Source organism: Salvelinus alpinus, chromosome 14, assembly GCF_045679555.1.
Source record: "Salvelinus alpinus chromosome 14, SLU_Salpinus.1, whole genome shotgun sequence".
Taxonomy (NCBI): domain Eukaryota; kingdom Metazoa; phylum Chordata; class Actinopteri; order Salmoniformes; family Salmonidae; genus Salvelinus; species Salvelinus alpinus.
The window spans coordinates 40399675-40421013 of record NC_092099.1 but is presented as its reverse complement, the minus strand read 5'-3'; the positions used below and the strand labels follow the sequence as shown (position 1 = coordinate 40421013).

At 41.2% G+C, this 21339-nt stretch overlaps 1 protein-coding gene across 1 annotated transcript in view; it reads left to right on the top strand.

Annotated features, from left to right (window-relative positions):
• The window catches only part of LOC139538915 (low-density lipoprotein receptor-related protein 1B-like), a 555698-nt gene that overhangs the window by 320604 nt on the left and 213755 nt on the right, over nt 1–21339 (top strand). The window contains exons 20-26 of the mRNA XM_071341488.1: nt 3187–3369; nt 7532–7732; nt 10502–10747; nt 12092–12289; nt 13402–13606; nt 19885–20049; nt 21044–21288. Coding sequence (XP_071197589.1) covers nt 3187–3369; nt 7532–7732; nt 10502–10747; nt 12092–12289; nt 13402–13606; nt 19885–20049; nt 21044–21288 — 1443 coding nt within the window. The remainder of the gene's footprint in view (nt 1–3186; nt 3370–7531; nt 7733–10501; nt 10748–12091; nt 12290–13401; nt 13607–19884; nt 20050–21043; nt 21289–21339) is intronic.

The window sequence follows — 21339 nt, the reverse complement described above, 5'->3', positions numbered from 1 at the left end:
CTTGCAAAAGTATTCACCCCCTTGGTGTTTTTCCTATTTTGTTGCATTACAACCTGAATGTATTTTTATTTGGATGTCATGTAATGGACATACACAAAATAATCCAAATTGGTGAAGTGAAATGAAAAAAATTACTTGTTTAAAAAAAATCATTTTTTGTTTTAAAAACGGAAGCAAGGGGCAAGGTCAGGGATAAAGTTGTGGATAAGTACAGATCATGGTTGGGTTATAAAAAAATATCTGAAACTTTGAACATCCCATGGAGCACCATAAAATCCATTATAAAAAATGGAAAGAATATGGCACCACAACAAACCTGCCAAAAGAGGGCCACCCACCGAAACTCACGGACCAGGCAAGGAGGGCATTAATCAGAGAGGCAACAAAAAGAACAAAGATAACCCTGAAGGAGCTGCAAAGCTCCACAGGGGAGATTGGAGTATCTGTCCATAGGACCATTTTAAGCCGTACACTCCACAGAGCTGGGCTTTATGGAAGAGTGGCCAGAAAAAAGCCATTACTTAAAGAAAAAAATAAGCAAACATGTTTGGTGTTCGCCAAAAGGCATGTGGGAGACTCCCCAAACATATGGAAGAAGGTACTCTGGTCAGTTGAGACAAAAATTGAGCTTTTTGGCCATCAAGGAAAATGCTATGTCTGGCGCAAAGCCAACACCTCTCATCACCCCGAGAACACCATCCCCACAGTGAAGGATGATGGTGGCAGCATCATGCTGTGGGGATGTTTTCATTGGCAGGGACTGGGAAACTGGTCAGAATTGAAGGAATGATGGATGGCGCTAAATACAGGGAAATTCTTGAGGGAAACCTGTTTCAGTCTTCTAGAGATTTGAGACTGGGATGGAGGTTCATCTTCCAGCAGAACAATGACCCTGCTGAAGCAACACTCAAGTGGTTTAAGGGGAAACGTGTAAATGTCTTGGAATGGCCTAGTCAAGGCCCAGAGCTCAATCCAGTTGAGAAGATTGCTGTACACCAGCGGAACCCATCCAACTTGAAGAATGGGCCAAAATGGCTAGATGTGCCAAGCTTATAGAGACATACCCCAAGAGACTTGCAGCTGTAATTGCTGCAAAAGGGGGCTCTACAAAGTATTGACTTTGGGGAGGTGAATAGTTATGCACAGTCAAGTTTTCAGTTTTTTGGTCTTAATTCTTGTTTGTTTCACAATAAAAACTATTATTATTACTACTATTAAGTGGTAGGCATGTTGTGTAAATCAAATGATACAAACCCCCCCAAAATGTATTTTAGTTCCAGATTGTAAGGCAACAAAATAGGAAAAATGCCAAGGGGGTGAATACTTTCCAAGCCACTGTAGATGCTTTCAAGGTGGGCTAACTACTCCTCCTCATTACTGCACATGCAGCATTGAGCGTAACTATTAATTATTAATTTGGCATTTCAATCAGTAGAAATATATATTTTTTTAAAAGATAATTTGTTTAATTTTAAATTAACTGTTAATTGGCCTGGTCTAATGTCCTTAAGTCTTCATCTTCCTCTCTCAGCTCGCGCTCTGCTGATCTAATCTCATCTACTGTTCACAACAGTACAACATCAAGATTTGAATATTTTAATCTGGTATAATTACCTCAGAAAGCTGAGCCTGGGCAGCTGAAATGCTCACAGCTTGTCACTAGAATGAGGAAGTTATTCATCAAACCGTGTCCTGATGTCCAGGCCCAGCTCCAGCCTTTTCCTTTCTACTCTAACACAGTGTAGTGTTGCTGGGTTGTGGCCCACCCCTGGGGTTAAAGCTCTGGCTCGGCAGCCCCTGACTGTTATGGCAATACTTCTGATCTCTGATTTCAGAAGTTTTTTTTTTCCTGGCAATGTGGAAATGGTTAGGTTGAATAATAGTCTTGTGACTGACTACCTAGCATGATTAAAAATAACATTTGAAAGATCAATCATGCAGATAATTTTGCCATAGCTTTGTATGGAATAGAATATACATAACCCAATATTGTCAAAAGTTTGCCCACTGTGATTCAATTTTCACATTCACAGAAGGATTCTATTTAAGTGATAATGCCAGAGAAGCTGGTGTTTAGGGGATATATTGGCATGGGTGTTGTTCGTCGAGGGACGGCAAGCTGTGCCAATATATCCTCCAAACATCGGTTTTGAGGGCATTAATACTTTTATACAATGGGTTACCAACATATTTAAATAGTGATTGACATATTTTCAATTTTTTTTATTTTGATGAATTTATTCATACTATTTCTTCCTTGCACAAGATATAGTCCCGACACAAATCTAGGGTTGCTACCCAAGCCGGCAGGTCATTCGTTCTATTGGTTCGGTTGCCAGAGATTCAACTCAGTCATTCAGTCTTTTTGTTCTGTATCTATGGATGCAACCCAGTCGTTCATTCTAAATGTTCCATTGCAATACTGGCTGGCAACATTCTTATCCCTTGCTTGCTAGCTAGCCAACGACAGCTAACTTAAAGTTACGTCAAACAGTGCAGCCAGAACAACAGCAAAGGAGCTGCATTTGCGTTTGTTTAAGCTGTTTTCTAGTGCCATTTATTTAGATACATCCATAACAATGAGCTAATGATGCGCAATTTCACCTGGCATAGAAAATGTGCTCTTTCGTCAGGACAATGTTGTTCAGGGGAGCTAGCCAACAACACAGTCACTTCAAATGGAAGCTGGAAAGACAGCAATCTAGCTGCATATAATTTCGTTCGTCTGTTTTTTATTTACATTTCTTTGCATATATCCATAAAAATTATGCCAGCTGATTCATGATTTTGACTGGCTGAGAAAAGCTGTCTGCTTGTCTGTCTCATCCCGACACGTTTATTTCTAAGCAACAGCTGGAGATCGAATTTCAATATTGAAACAATTTTGCAAATGTTGGCGAGACAGACAGCAAGGTTTATACAAATCTCCGCTGTTGAAAATCAAATGCTAGTCTTAATGAAACAAGAGATAATGTCTAAATGCTTTTTATAGTGGAGATCAAGTTTATAAATTGCCTGACTGGGCTGATGAGATGGAACAGCATTTCAACGTCATAGCTTTAGCCGGTGGTAACTTGTGGAATAGACACTGGTTGGAATGCGGTTTTAACTAATGAGCATCGAGGATTAGACCCACCCATTGTATAATTATTATTTATTTATTTTTCCCTTATTTTTCCCTTGCAGCATTGCCTCCTGTAATAGAGTGCAGTGGGGATGAGTTCCACTGTATGGAAGACGGTACGTGTATCCCAGAGCGCTGGAGGTGTGATGGGGACAAAGACTGCGAGGACGGTAGTGATGAGGTGGCCTGTGAGGGCACCAAGAGGATTTGTGACCCCAAGGCCAAGTTCACATGCAAAGACACAGGTAGGATAAAGACTTCTCTGTCAGTAATCGTAATCCAGAACCAAAACTTCCTAGCTACTCAGTTTGCCTAAGAAAATATTTTGTCTGACGGTAGTATACAATCTTTGACCATTACATTAATGCTAAACTAGAAGCAAATTTAAAAGATGACATTGACCAACATCAAATAGCAGAGCTAGAAACGTGTTTAATACACATATAAACTCTAGCCTCACCAACGCTCTATGTAGTACATCATGGAAACCACATATATTTTATAGTACCATCTCTACAAAAAAATTTAAAAAAAATTGTACATAATGTTTCCACCATTATTTCCTATGACCAAAAAGAGCGTCTGGACATTAGAACAGTGATCACTAAACTCAATGAAGATTTATACTTCAATGAGTCGGCGACACTGGACATAATGCTTAACCTGAACCAGGCCCTAATCCCTGATTCGGAAGAGAAAGAGACGGCTATATAGAGGCCGATGTGTGGGTAAATTAGTAAATGAACCACCGCTATCTCTGTTCTATTGGTGAATGTACAATCACTGGAGAACAAACTGGACGAGCTCCGTTCGAGACTATCTTATCAACGGGACCTGAAGAACTGTAATATCCTATGTTCCTCTGAAACTTGGCTGAACAAGGACACTGATAATATTCTAGATGGTTTTTCTATGCATCGGCAGGACAGAACGGCAACGTCGGGTAAGCTCAAGGGGCGTGGTGTGTGTCTCTCTGTTAACAACAGCTGGTGTGCAATCTCTAATATTAAGTAAGTCTCGAGGTTCTGTTCACCTGAGTTACAATACCCCATGAGAAGCTATAGACCATGCTATTTACCTAGAGAGTTTTCATCTATATTTTTCAGAGCTGTCTATTATCCCAAAAAATTATGCTGGCACAAAGACGGCCCTCAACGAACTGTATAGGCAAGCAAACAAGAAAATGCTCATCCAGAAGCGGCGCTACTTTTGGCTGATGATTTTAATGCAGGAAAACAGAAATCCATTTGACCTAATTTCTAACAGAGGCGAAAAAACTCTAGATCAACTTTACTCCACACACGGACGCATACAAAGCTCTTCCTCGCCCTCCATTTGGCAAATCTGACCATAACTATATTCTCCTTATTCCTGCTTAGAAGCAAACACTCAAACAAGAAGTACCGCTGATGTGCTCAATACGGAAGTGGTCCGATGAAGCAGATGCTAAGCTACAGGACTGTTTCGCTAGCACACTCGAATATGTTTCTGATGGTATTGAGGAGTTTATTACATCAGTCACCGGCTTAATCAATAAGTGCATCACAGTGACCGTACATACAGTGTACATATCCCAACCAGAAGCCATGTATTACTGGCAAAATCCACACTGACATAAAGGCTAGAGCTTCAGCTTTCAAGGAGCGGGACACTAACCTGGACGCGTTTAAGAAATCCCGCTACGCCCTCCGATGAACCATCAAACAGGCAAGGCGTCAATACAGGACTAAGATCGAATCTTACTACACCAGCTCTGATGCTCATCGGATGTGTCAGGGCTGGCAAACTATCATGGAAAAACAAAGGGAAAACCCAGCCGCGAGCTGCCCAGTGACACAAGCCTAACAGACGAGCTGAATGCATTTTATGCTTGCTTCGAGGCAAGCAACACTGAACCATGTGTAAGAGCACCAGCTGTTCCAGATGTCTGTGTAATCACACTTTCAGTAGCTGATTTGAGTAAGACCCTTGAACAGGTTAACATTCACAAGGCCGCAGGGCCAGGCGGATTACCAAGACGTGTATTCAGATCATGCAATGGCCAGCTGGCAAGTCTTCACTGATATTTACAACCTCTCCTGATGCAGTTGGTAATACTGTAATACCTGCATGTTTCAAGCGGAACACCATAGTCCCTATGCCCAAGAACGCCTAGATATCCTGTCCAAATAACTATCGCCCCATAGCACTCACATCTGTAGCCATGAAATGCTTTGCAAGGCTGGTCATGGCTCACATCAAAACCATCATCCAAGGCACCTTTGTGCCACTCCAAATCACATACTGCCGCACCAGATACAGACATGATGCAATCTCTATTGCAGTCCACACTGCCCTTTCCCACTTGGACAAAAGGAACACCCACGTGAGAATGCTGTTCATTGACTACAGCTCATCATTCAACACCATAGTGCCCTCCAAGCTCACCACTAAGTTAAGGACCCTGGGACTGAACACCTCCCTCTGCAACTGATTCCTGGACTTCCTGACGGGACGCCCCCAGGTGATGAGTGCAGGCGAAAACACATCTGCCATGCTGACCCTCAACACGGGGGCCCCTCTTGTACTCCCTATTCACCCAGGACTACGTGGCCACGCATGACTCCAACACCATCATTAAGTTTGCCGACAACACAACGGTGGTAGACCTGATCCCCGATAATGATGAGACAGCTTATAGGGAGGAGGTCAGAGAACTGGCATTGTGGTGCCAGGACAACAACCTATTCCTCAACATCAGCAAGAAAAAGGAGTTGATCGTGCACAACAGGAAACAGAGGGCCGAGCCCGTCCCCTCACATCACTAAGGATCTATCATGGTCCAAACTAACCAACACAGTCGTGAAGAGGGCACAACAACGCTTTTTCCCTTGACGAGGCTGAAACTATTTGGCATGGGCATCTCAGATCCTCAAAAAGTTCTACAGCTGAACCATTGAGAGCATCTTGACTAGCTGCATCACCGCATGGTAAGGCGCTACAGATGGTAGTGCGTACGGCCCAGTACATCACTGGGGCCAAACCTCCTGCCAATCCAGGACCTCTATACCTGGCGTTGTCAGATGAAGGCCTTAAAAATTGTCAAAGACAGTTACTCAAGTCATAGACTGTTCTCTCTGCTACCACACGGCAAGCGGTACCGATGCACCAGGTCTGGAACCAACAGGACCCTGAGCAGCTTCTACCTCCAAGCTATAAGACTGCTAAGTTGTTATTTAAATGGTTAACCAAATAGATACCTGGACTATCTGCATTGATCCTTTTTTCACTAACTTTTTTGTCTCTGCTACTGTTTACTATCTGTCACTCTATTCCTAGTTACAGTATATGTATGTACATATCCTCTTCAATTACCTTGTACCCCTGCACATCGATACGGTACTGGTACCCCTTGTATATAGCCAAGTTATTGTTACTCATTGTGTAATTATTATTACTTTTATTACGTGTTTTACTTTTCTATTATTTCTCTATTTTCTTTCTCTCTGTATTGTTGGGAAGGGCCCGTAAGTAAGCATTTCACTGTTAGTTCACACCTGTTGTTTACTAAGCATGTGATGAATAACATTTTATTTTAAATTTGATTTGAAGTGCAACAGAGGTGATTCCAGCTTTTATCGCAGGCCTCTAAATTAGGATGCTCTGTAATCCAGGCTTCACACAGCCTAGCTGCATTAATTAAGGATGATACTGTAAATTCTGGCATATCTGTGCCTCTTCCCCTGCAGTTATTCCACCTGTTCTGGCTGCCTCTTTGTAATACACATGGCGAGCAAGGGGAATTTGAGATTATCCCTGGTAGAAGGTATCAGGAGGCTGTAATTATCTAGCTGTGGATTTTCATTTGAAGTGAAGCATTTAACTCACAACTGTGGCTGTCCCTTTCTGTTGATGGCAGGAAGAAGATAGACTTTTTACAAAATATCTCAGCAGTGCATTACCTCATGTAATGTAGTACTGTATATTCTAGTCTAAACTCATGATACAGTACACTGTGCATATTTTACAGTCTTTGTAGACTGCAATCACCTCATTCTGTGGAAAAGATTATGACATGGATCATGTTATGCCTTAAATTGCTTTCAGTTGGTATGAATTCTTTATTCGTGATTTAGATGTCAAACAGCTTTTTTTCAAAGTGCCTGAGGAATTATTCACCAAGTTTATTACAGATGCTTGAAGTTCACTGTGTGGTTATGTTGATTGGTTCCTCTTCAGCATTTTCAGTAGTGTATTCCCTTAGGGTTCTATTTCAGAGGTTCTACTCGACTGTGTGGACAGTTGATCATTGACATTGTCTCTGAGGAATATCTTCTGTATCTTTTTTGGTTGTGTTTATGGATTGTGCGCATTTGTGTGTGTTTGTGTATGTCTGTATGTATCTGTATACATGTGTGACACCATCAGGAAAGTGTATCACCAAGAGCTGGGTTTGTGATGGAGATATGGACTGTGAGGATCGTTCCGATGAGGATTCCTGTGAGGCAGCTGTCTGTAAGCCTCCAAAATACCCCTGTGCCAACGACACCTCCATTTGCCTGCCACCAGAGAAGATCTGCAACGGCAAGACCGACTGTGCTGACCAGTCTGACGAAAGGCCTTTCTGTGGTAATAAGGAGAGATGTTATTTGTAGTACACCATATTGCTTGATACCGTAGAAATAGATTAGTCTGTGGTCTTTCTGCCTGGTTGTGAAGAAATGTTCCATGTTTTTAAGTGGGAGATATGTGTTTAGAGCAGTGGTATTCAAACTTTTCCATCTGGGACAACATTTTTTCTCACCAGAATTTCTGGGGACTCAATTCTTGTTGCCAGAAATTTTAGCAACCCCACCCCAAATCTAATGACACAACCTTACAATCTGTAAAGTTTTATATTCACATAAACAAATAACCCTTCATATTCATTACATTTCCATCTCTCTAAGACCGTGGTTCTCAAACCTCTTTTCGGGGACCCCCAGATGTTTCAGAATTTGGTTGTAGCTCTGAACTAACTCACCTGATTCAACTAGTCAAGTTGAATCAGGTGTGCTAGCTCTGGAATAGATTGAATACATGGAATGGCTGGGGGCCCCCAAGGAGAAGTTTGAGAACCACTGCTCTAAAATAACCAATACATACATTTACTCAATAACATTGTATTTATCCAATTATCATTCTCAATAACGTTTGTATATTTTCCCATAAAATAATCTGTGCGCTTAATTTTGTATTATTTTTTGGCGGCCCCACTGCAATTCTCCGAACCTGACTTTGAATACCACTGGTGTAACAATTATTTTTCTACAGGACATTTTTTACAAGTATCTTACTGAGCCACCCACCCCAGAGTATACACGATGTGTTAAGTGTGCAAGTTCTCATTGAACACGCACAGATCCCAGAAACATATATGTGAGAGTCAAAACTGTCTCTCCCTACGGAGTAGTATTATATCTATTCATTCTCATAGCCTTGAGAGCAGCTCGTTGACGCACCAACATACTGTTGATTCAGAGACCAATGGGACTGAACATAAAGAATAGCTACCAGACTTCTCCAACGATTACCAACACAGATATGTTTGTCCAAGACCCATCGGAGGAAAAATATGTGAAACTCATGTGAATAGTACACATCTAATCCGTTTGATTGAACAACCTAAACATATATGTTCATTTCAGAGTTGCTAACAGAATCAATCAATAAAATATATTTATAAAGCCATTTTTACATCAGCAGATGTCACTAAGTGCTTACACAGAAACCCAGCCTAAAACCCCAAACCGCAAGCAATGCAGATGTAGAAGCACGGTGGCTAGGAAAAACTCCATAGAAAGGCAGGGACATAGGAAGAAACCTAGGGAGGAACCGGGCTCTGAGGAGTCCTCTTCTGGCTGTGTCGGGTGGAGATTATAAGAGTACATGGCCATTAAGGCCAGATCATTCTTCAAGATGTTCAAACGTTCATAGATAGTCTTAGGGCTCAGGTCCTCTGGGAGGGAAGGGAGAGAGCACTAGAGGCATACTTAAGTTCACATAGGACACCAGATAAGACAGGAGAATTTCACCAGATAGGACAGACTGAACCTAGCCCTCCTGCATATAGACTATTGCAGCATAGATACTGGAGGCTGAAACATGGGGGGGGGGTCGGGGGCCACTGACAATACCTCTGGACAGGACCAACCAAGCAGGATATACTGTAACCCCTCTCACTTTGCCAAAGTACAGCCCCCACACCACTAGAGGGATATCAACAGACCACCAACTTACTACTCTGAGACAAGGCTGAATATAGCCCACGAAGATCTCCTCTACCGCACAAGCCTGATGGGGCGCAAGACCGGACAGGAAGATCACGTCAGTGTCGAGTATAGTGCAAAAAAGCCTATTTCGCACATTGTGCACTACTTTTGAACAGAGCCCTACGCAGAAAATTGTAAATGGAAAAGGGTATAGGGAAGAGGGTGCAATTTGGGATACACCATTAGAGAAAAGGCCCACACTGTGCTGCCAGCTTCATAACCAATTAGGTCATACAGGGAGACCCTGAGGGGCCTGATTGATTTGAGCCAACTCAGCAGGAGTCATTCCTCCAGCTGTAACCTATGGGTGCACAGCGCTCCTATATCCTCCTCCACCCTCCACACACGCAGGCAACTAGGGGACCCCCGCAGAGAAAATGCAATCGTTTTTTGTCTGTACCAAGAAGATCGTCTTAATCATGGCTAGCTAGCAAGGAGACTTCGGATCTGTAGTGTCCTTTTCTCACCAGAATGCCTTTTCACTTACAATAATCGGGTGCCTAGCTGCTTCAGAGAAAAGTATTTCATTACAGACTGGGGACTGAATGGGAAACAGACTGCACAAAGAAAGAAAAGTAATTCTTATGTGTTTTCCCTCTCCATATTAGTTTTGTGAAAGGAATAGTAGACAACTGCACAACTTTCCGATTTAATTTTGTGCCTTGGCTATAATAAAGGCGTTATCCCTCAGGCCATGCTACCTAGGACTAACAGAACTGTGGAGCCTCTTTCATTATGTAATAGCTTTCGTTATGTTGTATATGCAGCGGAAATATTCTGTCATCATGCTTGACTAGCAATCTCTAGCTCAGAGCAAAAAGTGGCAGTGTTATTCTTGTGCCAGCTAGTTTTAATTCTGTTATTATTTGCATTACCATTTTTTAAGCGTACCATGCAGCATATGGCCCAACATATTGTGGTATATTCTTTTTCTAACCTCCGTTTAGGATCCCCCTGTCCATTAACAACCCAATGCTCTTTTGAAAACCATCTCAGATAAGTGTTTGGTTCTCGCTTCCTGTCCTCGCTCTCTACTCCCAGATCGGAGTTGGTTCTTACTTCCTGTTCTCTCCCTCTCTGCTCCCAGATAAGTGTTTGGTGGCCAAGGTTGGCTGCAGCCATCAGTGCACGGTGGTACCAGGGACGGGGGTGGTCTGTTCCTGCCCTCCAGGGCTCCACCTGGACTCTAACAACAGGACGTGTGAGGCGGTGGACTACTGCAGTAGGCATCTGAAGTGCAGCCAGGTGTGTGAGCAGTACAAGACCACCGTCAAGTGTTCCTGCTACCCAGGCTGGAGGCTTGGCCCTGATGGAGACAGCTGCCACAGCACAGGTTAGGTGACAGAGTGTGTCTGTATGGGGGTTGTGAGGACTGCATGTGTAGAGAGTATAGAGTAGAGTAGTACTTTATTGATCCTAACTTGGGAAATTGTTTTATTGCTCAGCATCATTAATAAATTACAATAACAAGACCCGTATGCATGATAAACACATTTTTTTTTAAACACATGATAAGACATATAGGATGGTTCCGCCACGTTAATAGCCATTAAAGATAGAGACCAGTGTAAGACAGGTAAAAAATACTGTTGTCTATCCTACTCCTGGGAATCAAGCAACAACAACATTCCTATTAAGAAGGCATCAGAAAGAAGGCATTGTGTGTGTGTGTGTGTGTGTGTGTGTGTGTGTGTGTGTGTGTGTGTGTGTGTGTGTGTGTGTGTGTGTGTGTGTGTGTGTGTGTGTGTGTGTGTGTGTGTGTGTGTGTGTGTGTGTGTGTGTGGTGGTGGAGGGGGGGGGGGGGGTATTTTACATAAATCCAATCACACAGCTTTACATGACTGGAACAAACCGTCTACTTGTGTTGTAGTTTGTGTGATTGGATTGATGTTTTGGATGTTTTTTTTGCTTCTGTGTTGCTGCTCGTAAACGAGGAGAACATGGCAGAACATGCAGCCTTGATGTGTCACATTCAGATTTATGAAGCTCGTTTTTTACTACTCGCCTCTCTATTTCCCTCAGAGATTGATGGCAGTGGCAGTGCTAATCGTATGTTAAAACAGGGAAAGAATAGGCAATTTACTAAAGAACATTTTATTGGTTTTTACATAAATCAATTTTCTGCGCACAATAGAAAACTGAGTAAGAACCTCAATTAATTTAGACAAATGTGCCATTGAATCTTTGGTGATGTTTCATGCAAGAGCTCTAGCTTTTGTACAGAGAATTTCAGGTATAACTGAATTATAAATAAGTAGGGACTTGTCAGCATAGCAAGTAGCTAACATCCTTTCTCCCTACAGTATCCAGTCTTTCTCATTGTTCTGTGATTTGAGGATAATATGTGTCTCCATAGTCAGGATAAGGTTTCTGTTCTGTGCATAACACAGGTTTTGCCTTAGAGTAACATTGTATCTGGAATTCTCTGAAGATAAGGTGTGTGTACCAGTGCCCAGTCATGAAAGAGCATGATCCAGTGTGTGTGCATGGGCGTGTTTGTGTAGTCATGCGTACCTGTGTATGTCCTCCACTAATGGCTCCAGTTCAAACCGCTCATGTTGGTATTGTTATGGAATCAGTCACCTCCATTTTAACATCGGTCAACTCCGTTTTAACATCGGTCACCTCCGTTTTAACTATTTCCTCTTCATTTCCTTCCTTTCTTTCCTTCGGCCAGATCCCTTTGAGGCTTTCATCATCTTCTCTATCCGGCATGAGATAAGACGGATAGATCTTCATAAGCGGGACTACAGCCTGATGGTGCCAGGGCTCCGGAACACCATTGCGCTTGACTTCCACTTTAATCACAGCCTGCTCTACTGGACAGATGTGGTGGAGGATAAGATCTACAGAGGACGCCTCTCAGACTCTGGAGGTATGTAGGTCCTATACGTTAGATCTAGGCTACATGTTAGATCTAAATGGTGTATTCTATTGGGCTTTCAGACTTTGAAGGTACATAGGTCTAAGCTGCACATTAGATCGTAAAAGCTGTGATGTGTTGAGGGTATCAGAGTCTTTAAATACTTTGGTTAGGCTAAGCGTTAGATCTAAATGCTGTGGTCTATTGGATGAGGAGGATAAACATGGCTTCCTTCCCTCCCACTCTTCAACTGTAATGGAACTTTTTTTCGACTTTCCAACTATATAGTTTAGTTCAGTAATGTTCTCAGTTTAGTTCTACTTAGCACCTCTTTGATACTGTGAGCGATACTGTCCCTCCATTGAGGAGTTTTTTCAGTAGGGTAATGCTGAGTGTAGTGGGTAGACTTTTGGACACAGTAGTCTTCCCACTGTTATAGTACGTCTCTGAAGACGTTGATGAATTACAACTTCTTGTTTGGTATTTGGGTTGGTGTTTTGTGCTGCACTACATTATGTGCCTCTGCTGCAATATAACTCTTTCTCTTAATGTGTTCTTAATGTTTTACATTAGGAAGGTGTTAATGTTTTGTACACTCAGTGTATTTCTCCCTTTTGTGATCCTTCCACAAAGGCTCCAGCAGCAGAGGATCACTGTAAACAGCTGGATTATAGACATACTGGCAAAACCTTTTATGTTTAATGGAACACTTTTTTCTTACTCAAGAGTTTTTTAGCTACGGTTTTCTCCCCATAAAATGTAATTTTGTTGGCAGACCAACAAACAAATCCCATCAATAAGGGGGAAATTATCAGGATGAATTGAATACATCCCTTCTCCAGTCTTCTCTCACCTAGTGTGTGTCAGTGGAGGCTGCTGATGGGAGGACGGCTCATAATAATGGCTAGAACGGAGCGAATGGAATGGCATCAAACAAATGGAAACCATGTGTTTGATGTATTTCATTCCATTCCACTGATTCCGCTCCACAAGCCCATTCTCCCCAATTAAGGTGCCACCAACCTCCTGTGATGTGTGCATTGATGACCATGGTGCTGTGGGTTGGTCCGTCTCACCGGGTCTAAAGGGTGGTGACCATGGTTCTGTGGTTGGTGTTCCATCAGGTGTGACAGGGATCGAGGTGGTTGTGCAGCATGGGCTGGCCACTCCAGAGGGGCTGGCGGTGGACTGGATAGCAGGGAACCTGTACTGGATCGACAGTAACCTGGACCAGATTGAGGTGGCCAGGCTGAATGGCGATATGAGGACCACACTGATAGCTGGATGGATGGAGCATCCACGGGCCATCGCTCTGGACCCAGGACAAGGGTGGGTGCTAATTCACATCAGAATTGGGTTCAAATAGTGATTGTTTTCTGTAAAATACTTTGAGTGTTTGATTGAGTCTGTCTGGAGTGACAGATGTGCAGGGTTTACACTTTTGGGATTATTTGTTCTGTTTTGCCAGACAAGCTCAATCAAACAAAGCTAAACTATTTGAAAGAAAACAAATACTATTTAAATCCAGGTCTGACTCACATACTGTACACAATCAATCAGGTTTGAGGTCATAATATGAAAAACAACCGCCTTCATATTCTTCTACTTCCTTCCCCCTTGATGTATGAAGATGTCTGCTATGTTAAGGTCCATTAGTGATAAAAATATAGAAGACATTCATAATAATACTGTGGACATTCTAGCGAAGACAAGTGATATGGCTAATATTTTCCTCTTCCCTGACTCATGCACTTTACCACTCTTACTTTTTCTATTTTAATACATTGCTTCAATTAATCTCTGAACAATCTCACAGGCACAAAGTTGGATAAAAAAACAGAAAAATAAGATTTTTTGGCATAGTGGGTTTAGCCTAGTTCTTCCATTTATGTATACTGATGAATTATGTTTATGTGATCATAAAAATCATTTGGTTTATTTTGTTTTAAAACAAAGTCCAGACATTCATAAAAATCAATTAAGTAGTCTTATAAGAAATAAATCTGCACTGCACATTTTAAGGGGGATGACTGCATTATAGAGGATAACACATTATGATTAATGGATGATTTCTGTGCCTACAGGAAAAGTTTCTCTCCATAGCAATAATTCTAATGTAATTACTTGAATCCACTCAAAAGAGTGGGCCATTGATCTAAGGGGCCTGATCCAATGAATAAGGCTATTGATCTGTAGAAGGATATTTTTCCTAACACTGTTTCATTGTCATCATTGCCTAATTTAAGCCTGTGCTCTTTAAGGGCTCTATGGGTCTCCCGCACTTGCCTGTGGTTCTGTGGGCAAAAGCAGGATAGTTGCCATATTTGGGAAAAGAAATCGCAGTGTTCATTTACAGGCTACATTGAGCCGTAGAATGTAATAAAAAGCAGATGGCTTCCAGTTCCAGCCAATGTCACAGATGCTGTGGAACATGGATCGGTTTGGTGCAGTTCTAGGCTACTCAGACTGCTGCCAATGTGTATGTTCATGAGTCCCACTGACGGCTATACACTTATGGCTATGTAGTTATTGTAGTTTGCAATGCTATTACATTGACAAAACAATGAAAATCGTTATGAAAGACCCCCAATTTTTTTTAAAGGGGACTCTTGGAATTATCTCGTACGAATGACTTAGTGTCTCTTTTGAACAACTTAGTATCTTGTTTGAACAACTTTTTTATTAAGTTGTTCAATTAAGATACTAAATCATTCAAACAAGATACTAAGTTGTTAGGACGAGATAATTCTAAAAGTGTATCTGTTTTCTTTTTTATTGGCCTTCAGTCTTGGTCATCTGAGGGAAAATATGAATAATACCCTTAATCTTCAATATTTGCTTTAGAGCTGTCCCTGAAGAAAAAAATCTTTCCCAACCAAAAGTTGTATGTTCTTTTAAAACGTGTATTTTTCCATATATAGACACACCCTATGTGTTTTAATAAAATCAACTACAATATATAGGCATTGAGCTTAGCTGATGCTTAAAGCGCACTGTTTGATGAAATAAGACACAAATGACTCGAAGGAGACTGAGATCAAGATAACCAGAAGAAAAAAACCTGACCCGCCATCCTCCTCCCACTCCTACACCTACTGGCTTTTGCAGATTCTGGCTTTACTCTCCTGAAGTTGCCGGTAACAGGCTACATGAGGAGTCTGCAAACTTTCTCATGTGGAATGCCAATTTATCTTACTTACCATTTCTACCGATCTGTGTGCCAGTTATGGTTTTCATATGCACATTTTCGTGGAACAGTTTCAATGCATTTATAATAACGTATTCGTATCTCAAAGTCATTGTCATATGATTAATCAAAATTCGATCCAAATCTAAATGAAAATGATACAAAGCTAAAAAGTAACGTCTATTGCCATTGCCAACTATATAAAAATAGCCTATAAAGCCAATAAATAAATACATTGTAGCCTCCAGTTAGAAAATATTCTGATAAAGATAAATATCCCATACATCACATTGGCTACACATGGCCTGTCTGCAACAAACTTGAAACATTGTATCAACTATTAACTTAGGTCTGGCCCTGAAGCTCATGCTAGCAAACTTGCAACATTGTATGAAATATTCTGGGCCCTCGGAACAGACACAGCTGTAGGCTATTTGCTCACGGGATAAGAAGTAATCAGATAGGCCGATTTTATGACGTTTCCACTGGATCAGAGCATTACGTTGTTCCCTTTCACGCTAAGTGGTTATCGAAAGGGAGAGCTGGAAAGATTTTTCTAATATATTGAGGAACTATTGTCATTCTCAGTCGGTGGAAAAACAGACTTCGTTTACTTGCTGTTTGAGGTGAAGAAAACATTACTTTGAGAAGCTCCGCAGCTCATTAGTCGTGTTGCGTTAAGCCATTCAGAAATACTATCAGATCCCCAAATGGACACATTTATATGCGTCCTTTTGCACGCAGGCCAGGTAGCCTATAGGCCTACTTCTATGCATAATCAGGTGCGTGTTCTTACTCAACATTGACAGAAGCACTCCAAACAAAAGACAATAGCTTTGTTTAAATACTCATACTAACCACACTAACCATACTATTTGTAATGTAAGTTGAGTATGTAGTATGCTTATTAGTCATATTATGCATATAGTTAGTATGCCAAAATTCCCAGTTGCTGTACTACTACATTTGCCAAAAAACAAAGTATACAAGCAGTGGACACTATTTCAATGCTTTTAGGGCCCATAATGGAATTCTTCAGAAAATGGGAGTAGCTTCACAACATTTTCAGATTTGAAGAAAACTGTGGAAAATATATAGCCGAAGTCTGCCGACAGCACATACAAATTCATTGCGTTAACAAATTATGACAAATGTTAAGAAAATGTTGAGCAATGTAATAAAGTAATGACTTTTCAAATAAGTTACGTTACATGTTATGTTGGCTGACAATTTATCTATGCTAGCCTTATGAACCGCATAGCATATCATTACAGCAGTTGCTTGTATGTACCCATATGTTAGCTAGCTACCTAACGTTAATTAGCTACTAATACATCGAACTTGCCGATATATTAACTATATGCTATCTAACTAACTGCCCAACCTGTATTGACTTGATTATTCACTTCATTCTTAGCTTAGCTAAGTAGTATAGTCATTGTGCGTTCTCATTGGAAATTGTAAGATGACGTAAGATCGTAACATGTCCGGTTAGTCATTTGTTATGCTAACAAGCTAGCAAGAAGTTGCATAGCAACAGCATCAACTTCCGGTAGAGAGGCGAAGCGCTAGTACACTCAACGGAAAGGACGCCGTTCTTTTACAGTATACTAATATTATCTAGTAGTATATAGTATGTAGTATATACTCATTAAGTATGTAGTAGACAGTATGTTAGTATCGGTATTCGAACAAAGCTAATGACTAAATTGCCACTTCTACTTCAATCCCCGGCACCTACACGATGGATTAGTCTCGGCCTCCACAATGGATTAGTTCACTGAGATGGGCACGAATAAGACAGGTGTCTCGTGGCATAAAAAGTTTTAAATATATATATTTTTATATATATATATATATATATATATATATATATATATATATATATATATATATACACAGTGCCTTCGGAAAGTATTCAGGCCCCTTGTCTTTTTCCACATTGTGTTACGTTACAGCCTTATTCTAAAATCAATTAAATTGTTTTTCCCCCCCTCATCAATCTACACACAATTCCCTATAATGAAACAAATTGTTTTTAGAAATGTTTGCTAATTTATAAAAATAAATGTTTTTTATATCACATTTACTTAAGTATTCAGACCGTTTACTCAGTACTTTATTGAAGCACCTTTGTCAGTAATTACAGCATCGAGTCTTCTTGGGTATGACGCCACAAGCTTGAAACACCTGATTTGGGGAGTTTCTCCCATTCTTCTCTGCAGAATCCCTCAACCTCTAAAAGGTTCAATGGGGAGCATTGCTGCATTTTCAGGTCTCTCCAGAGATGTTCAATCGGGTTCAACTCTGGGCTCTGGCCGGGCCACTCTAGAACATTCAGATACTTGTTCCGAAGCCAATCCTGCTTTGTCTTGGCTGTGTACTTAGGAGTGTTGTCTTGTTGGAAGGTGAACTGTCTCCCCAGTCTGAGTTCCTGAGCACTCTGGAGCAGGTTTTCATCAAGGATCTCTCTGTAATTTGCTCCGTTCATCTTTGCCTCAATACTGACTAGTCTCCCAGTTCCTGCCGCTGAAAAACATCCCCACAGCATGATGCTGCTACCACTGTGCTTCACCGTAGGGATGGTGCCAAGTTTCCATCACACATGACGCTTGGAATTCAGTCCAAAGAGTTCAGTCTTGGTTTCATCAGACCAGAGAATCTTGTTTCTCATGGTTTGAGAGACTTTAAACTTCAAGCTGGCTGTCATGTGCCTTTTACTGAGGAGTGGCTTCCATCTGGCCACTCTACCTGGAACTCTAGAGCTCTGTCAGAGAGACAATTGGGTTCTTTGTCACCTACCTGACCATAGCCCTTCTCCCCCATTTGCTCAGTTTGGCTAGGCGGCCAGCTCTAGGAAGAGTCTTGGTTGTTCCAAGCTTCTTCCATTTAAGAATGATGTAGGCCACTGTGTTCTTGGGATCTTCAATGTTGCAGACATTTTTTGGAACCCTTCCCCAGATCTGTGACAATTTCGAATCTCATAGCAAAGGGTCTGAATACTTATGTAAATAAGATATTTCTGTTTTAAATCTTTTATATATTTGCAAACATTTCTAAAAACCTGTTTTCGCTTTGTCTTTATGGGGTGTTGTGTGTAGATTGCTCAGGAATTGTTTTTATTTAATACATTTTAGAATTAGGCTGTAACGTAACAAAATGGGGAAAAAGTCAAAAAAGTTTGGACACACCTGCTGCGTGAGTCAGGCCTTCATAGTTGAAATGCTGCAAATAAACCACTACTAAAGGACACCAATAAGAAGAGACTTACTTGGGCCAAGAAACATGAGCAATGGACATTAGACCGATGGAAATCTGTCCTTTGGTCTGATGAGACCACATTTGAGATTTTTGGTTCCAACCGCCGTGTCTTTGTGAGACGAGGAGTAGGTGAACGGATTATCTCTGCATGTGTGGTTCCCACTGTGAAGCATAGAGGATGAGGTGTGATGGTGTGGGGGTGCTTTGCTGGTGACACTGTCACCAGCAAATTAAAGCACACTTAAAGCACACTTAATCAGCATGGATACCACAACATTCTGCAGTGAAATCCCATCGAATCCCATCTGATTTGCGCTTAGTGGGAGTATAATTTGTTTTTCAACAGGACAATGACCCAAAACACACCTCCAGGCTGTGTAAGGGCTTTTTGACCAAGAAGGAGAGTGATAGAGTGCTGCATCAGATGATCTGGCCTCCACAATCCCCCAACCTCAACCCAATTGAGATGGTTTGGAATGAGTTTGACCACAGAGTGAAGGAAAAGCAGCCAACAAGTGCTCAGCATATGTGGGAACTCCTTCAAGACTGTTAGAAAAGCATTCCTCGTGAAGCTGCTTGAGTGAATGCCAAGAGAGTGCAATGCTGTCATCAAGGCAAAAGGTGGCTAATTTGAAGAATATATTTTGATTTGTTTAACACTTTTTTGGTTACTACATGATTCCATATGTGTTATTTCAAAGTTTTGATGTCTTCACTTATATTCTACAATGTAGAAAATAGTAAAATAAAGAAAAACCCTTGAAATAGTAGGTGTGTCCAAACTTTTGACTGGTGCTATATATATATTCTACTGTTTGAATAAAATGCATCTCGGTCGACCAAACAATCGACCAGGGCGGTCAGCCCTAGTTTTCTTTTGTATTCAACACAGTGTATGGTTTTGTTATCTAGTTTGTGCTGTTGTCTAGTTTTGTCCATTTTAAAATGATCTTAATTCATTTATTCCTTACATGGAGGCTTTTTCTTCAAGTCCTCTTTAATCTATCAGTCTTCTTTGGATCATCTGAATGGGTTTTATTGTCTTGGGTTTTCTGCTTGCTCTTCGTAGTCTAAGGCTGGTTACTGTAGAGCGCTTTGTTGATGTTGACGTAAAAATATCTTTATACATTCATTTTCTTGATTGATTGAATGTTTTTAGAATCCTGTTCTGGACAGACTGGGACGCTACCTTCCCCCGTATCGAGGCTGCTTCAATGAGCGGAGGAGGACGACACATAGTGTTCAAGGACATGGAGATAGGAGCCTGGCCCAACGGACTAACTCTGGATCATTTGGAGAAGAGAATCGTCTGGACTGATGCTCGGTAATTCACTCACACGTTATAATGTTTTATGTAACCTTTATTTACATATAAACTTTACAAGTCAATTAATAACAGATTCTTATTTACATTGACAACCTATCAGGATAGGAGCACAGCAGTGATGAACATTAGGCTGCAATGATGCCTATTTGGATACACATATGGTATAAGCATGAACAGCATGTTATATTCTTTGCCTCATCTCCTTTAGGGAGATGTTCAGTTACAGCGAACACATTTATCTAAATGTGCCGTAACCACAGGAAGACATGTCTATGATGAGAAAATATCACTTGTAAACCTCCTCTTCTATCATCAGAATATACATTAAGATAAACATTCTACAGCATTCCTAAAAAACACCTTATGACATCCTTGTTAAAACACCTTCCTCACTATTTGGGAACTGGTGGGTACTGTGCTTTAAATTAAAATTTAATTTAAAAGTAAATAAGGAGCTGCAATGTATACTACCATAGTAGCCTTACCTGGCTAGTCTTTTTAATCTGTAGACATTCACCTTCCTTACTCTTACTTTAAGAATACATTGAACAATACATTGAATCAAGAGTAAATATACCAAGTGAATGAGCAGCTGCAATGTACTGTTCAGTACTCCCATGGCATAGCTAGTCTGTTTACTGTATATAGACCGGCAGCCTCAGGATGAAATCCATACCACAGTGTCTCTTTTCACCAACAGCTCTCATGCCTTCTATGCTACAATGTATTGTACATCCATGGTTACTCTATCTGGCTAGTCTGCATATACTGTATCTCTTTCTCTATACAATCTCATGACATCCAGATAATGTATTGTCCCTCTAACAGCTCTGATGTAATCTTATCTGAGCTGTATGTTATCTACCTGGCTAGTCTGTTTACTATATGAAGACAGTCTAACCTATCTTGTATCCGATGCCACCTACTCTGGCTAGTCTGCTTACTGTATAAAGTCACCCTCATACTGTTTCATATCTTCTCCCTCTCACAGCTCTGATGCCATCTACTCAGCGCTGTACGACGGCAGTGGGGTCATAGAGATCCTGAGGGGACATGAGTATCTGTCACACCCCTTTGCTGTGTCCCTGTTCGGGGGCAGTGTCTACTGGACAGACTGGAGGACTAACAGCCTGGCCAGGGCCAACAAGTGGACGGGCCGTAATGTCACAGTGATCCAGAAGACCAGCGCTCAGCCCTTTGACCTACAGATTTTCCACCCCAGCAGACAGCCACAAGGTAAACAGCCTAGACCTACACTGTTAGCTGTTTTTGTAATTCTATCAGTAA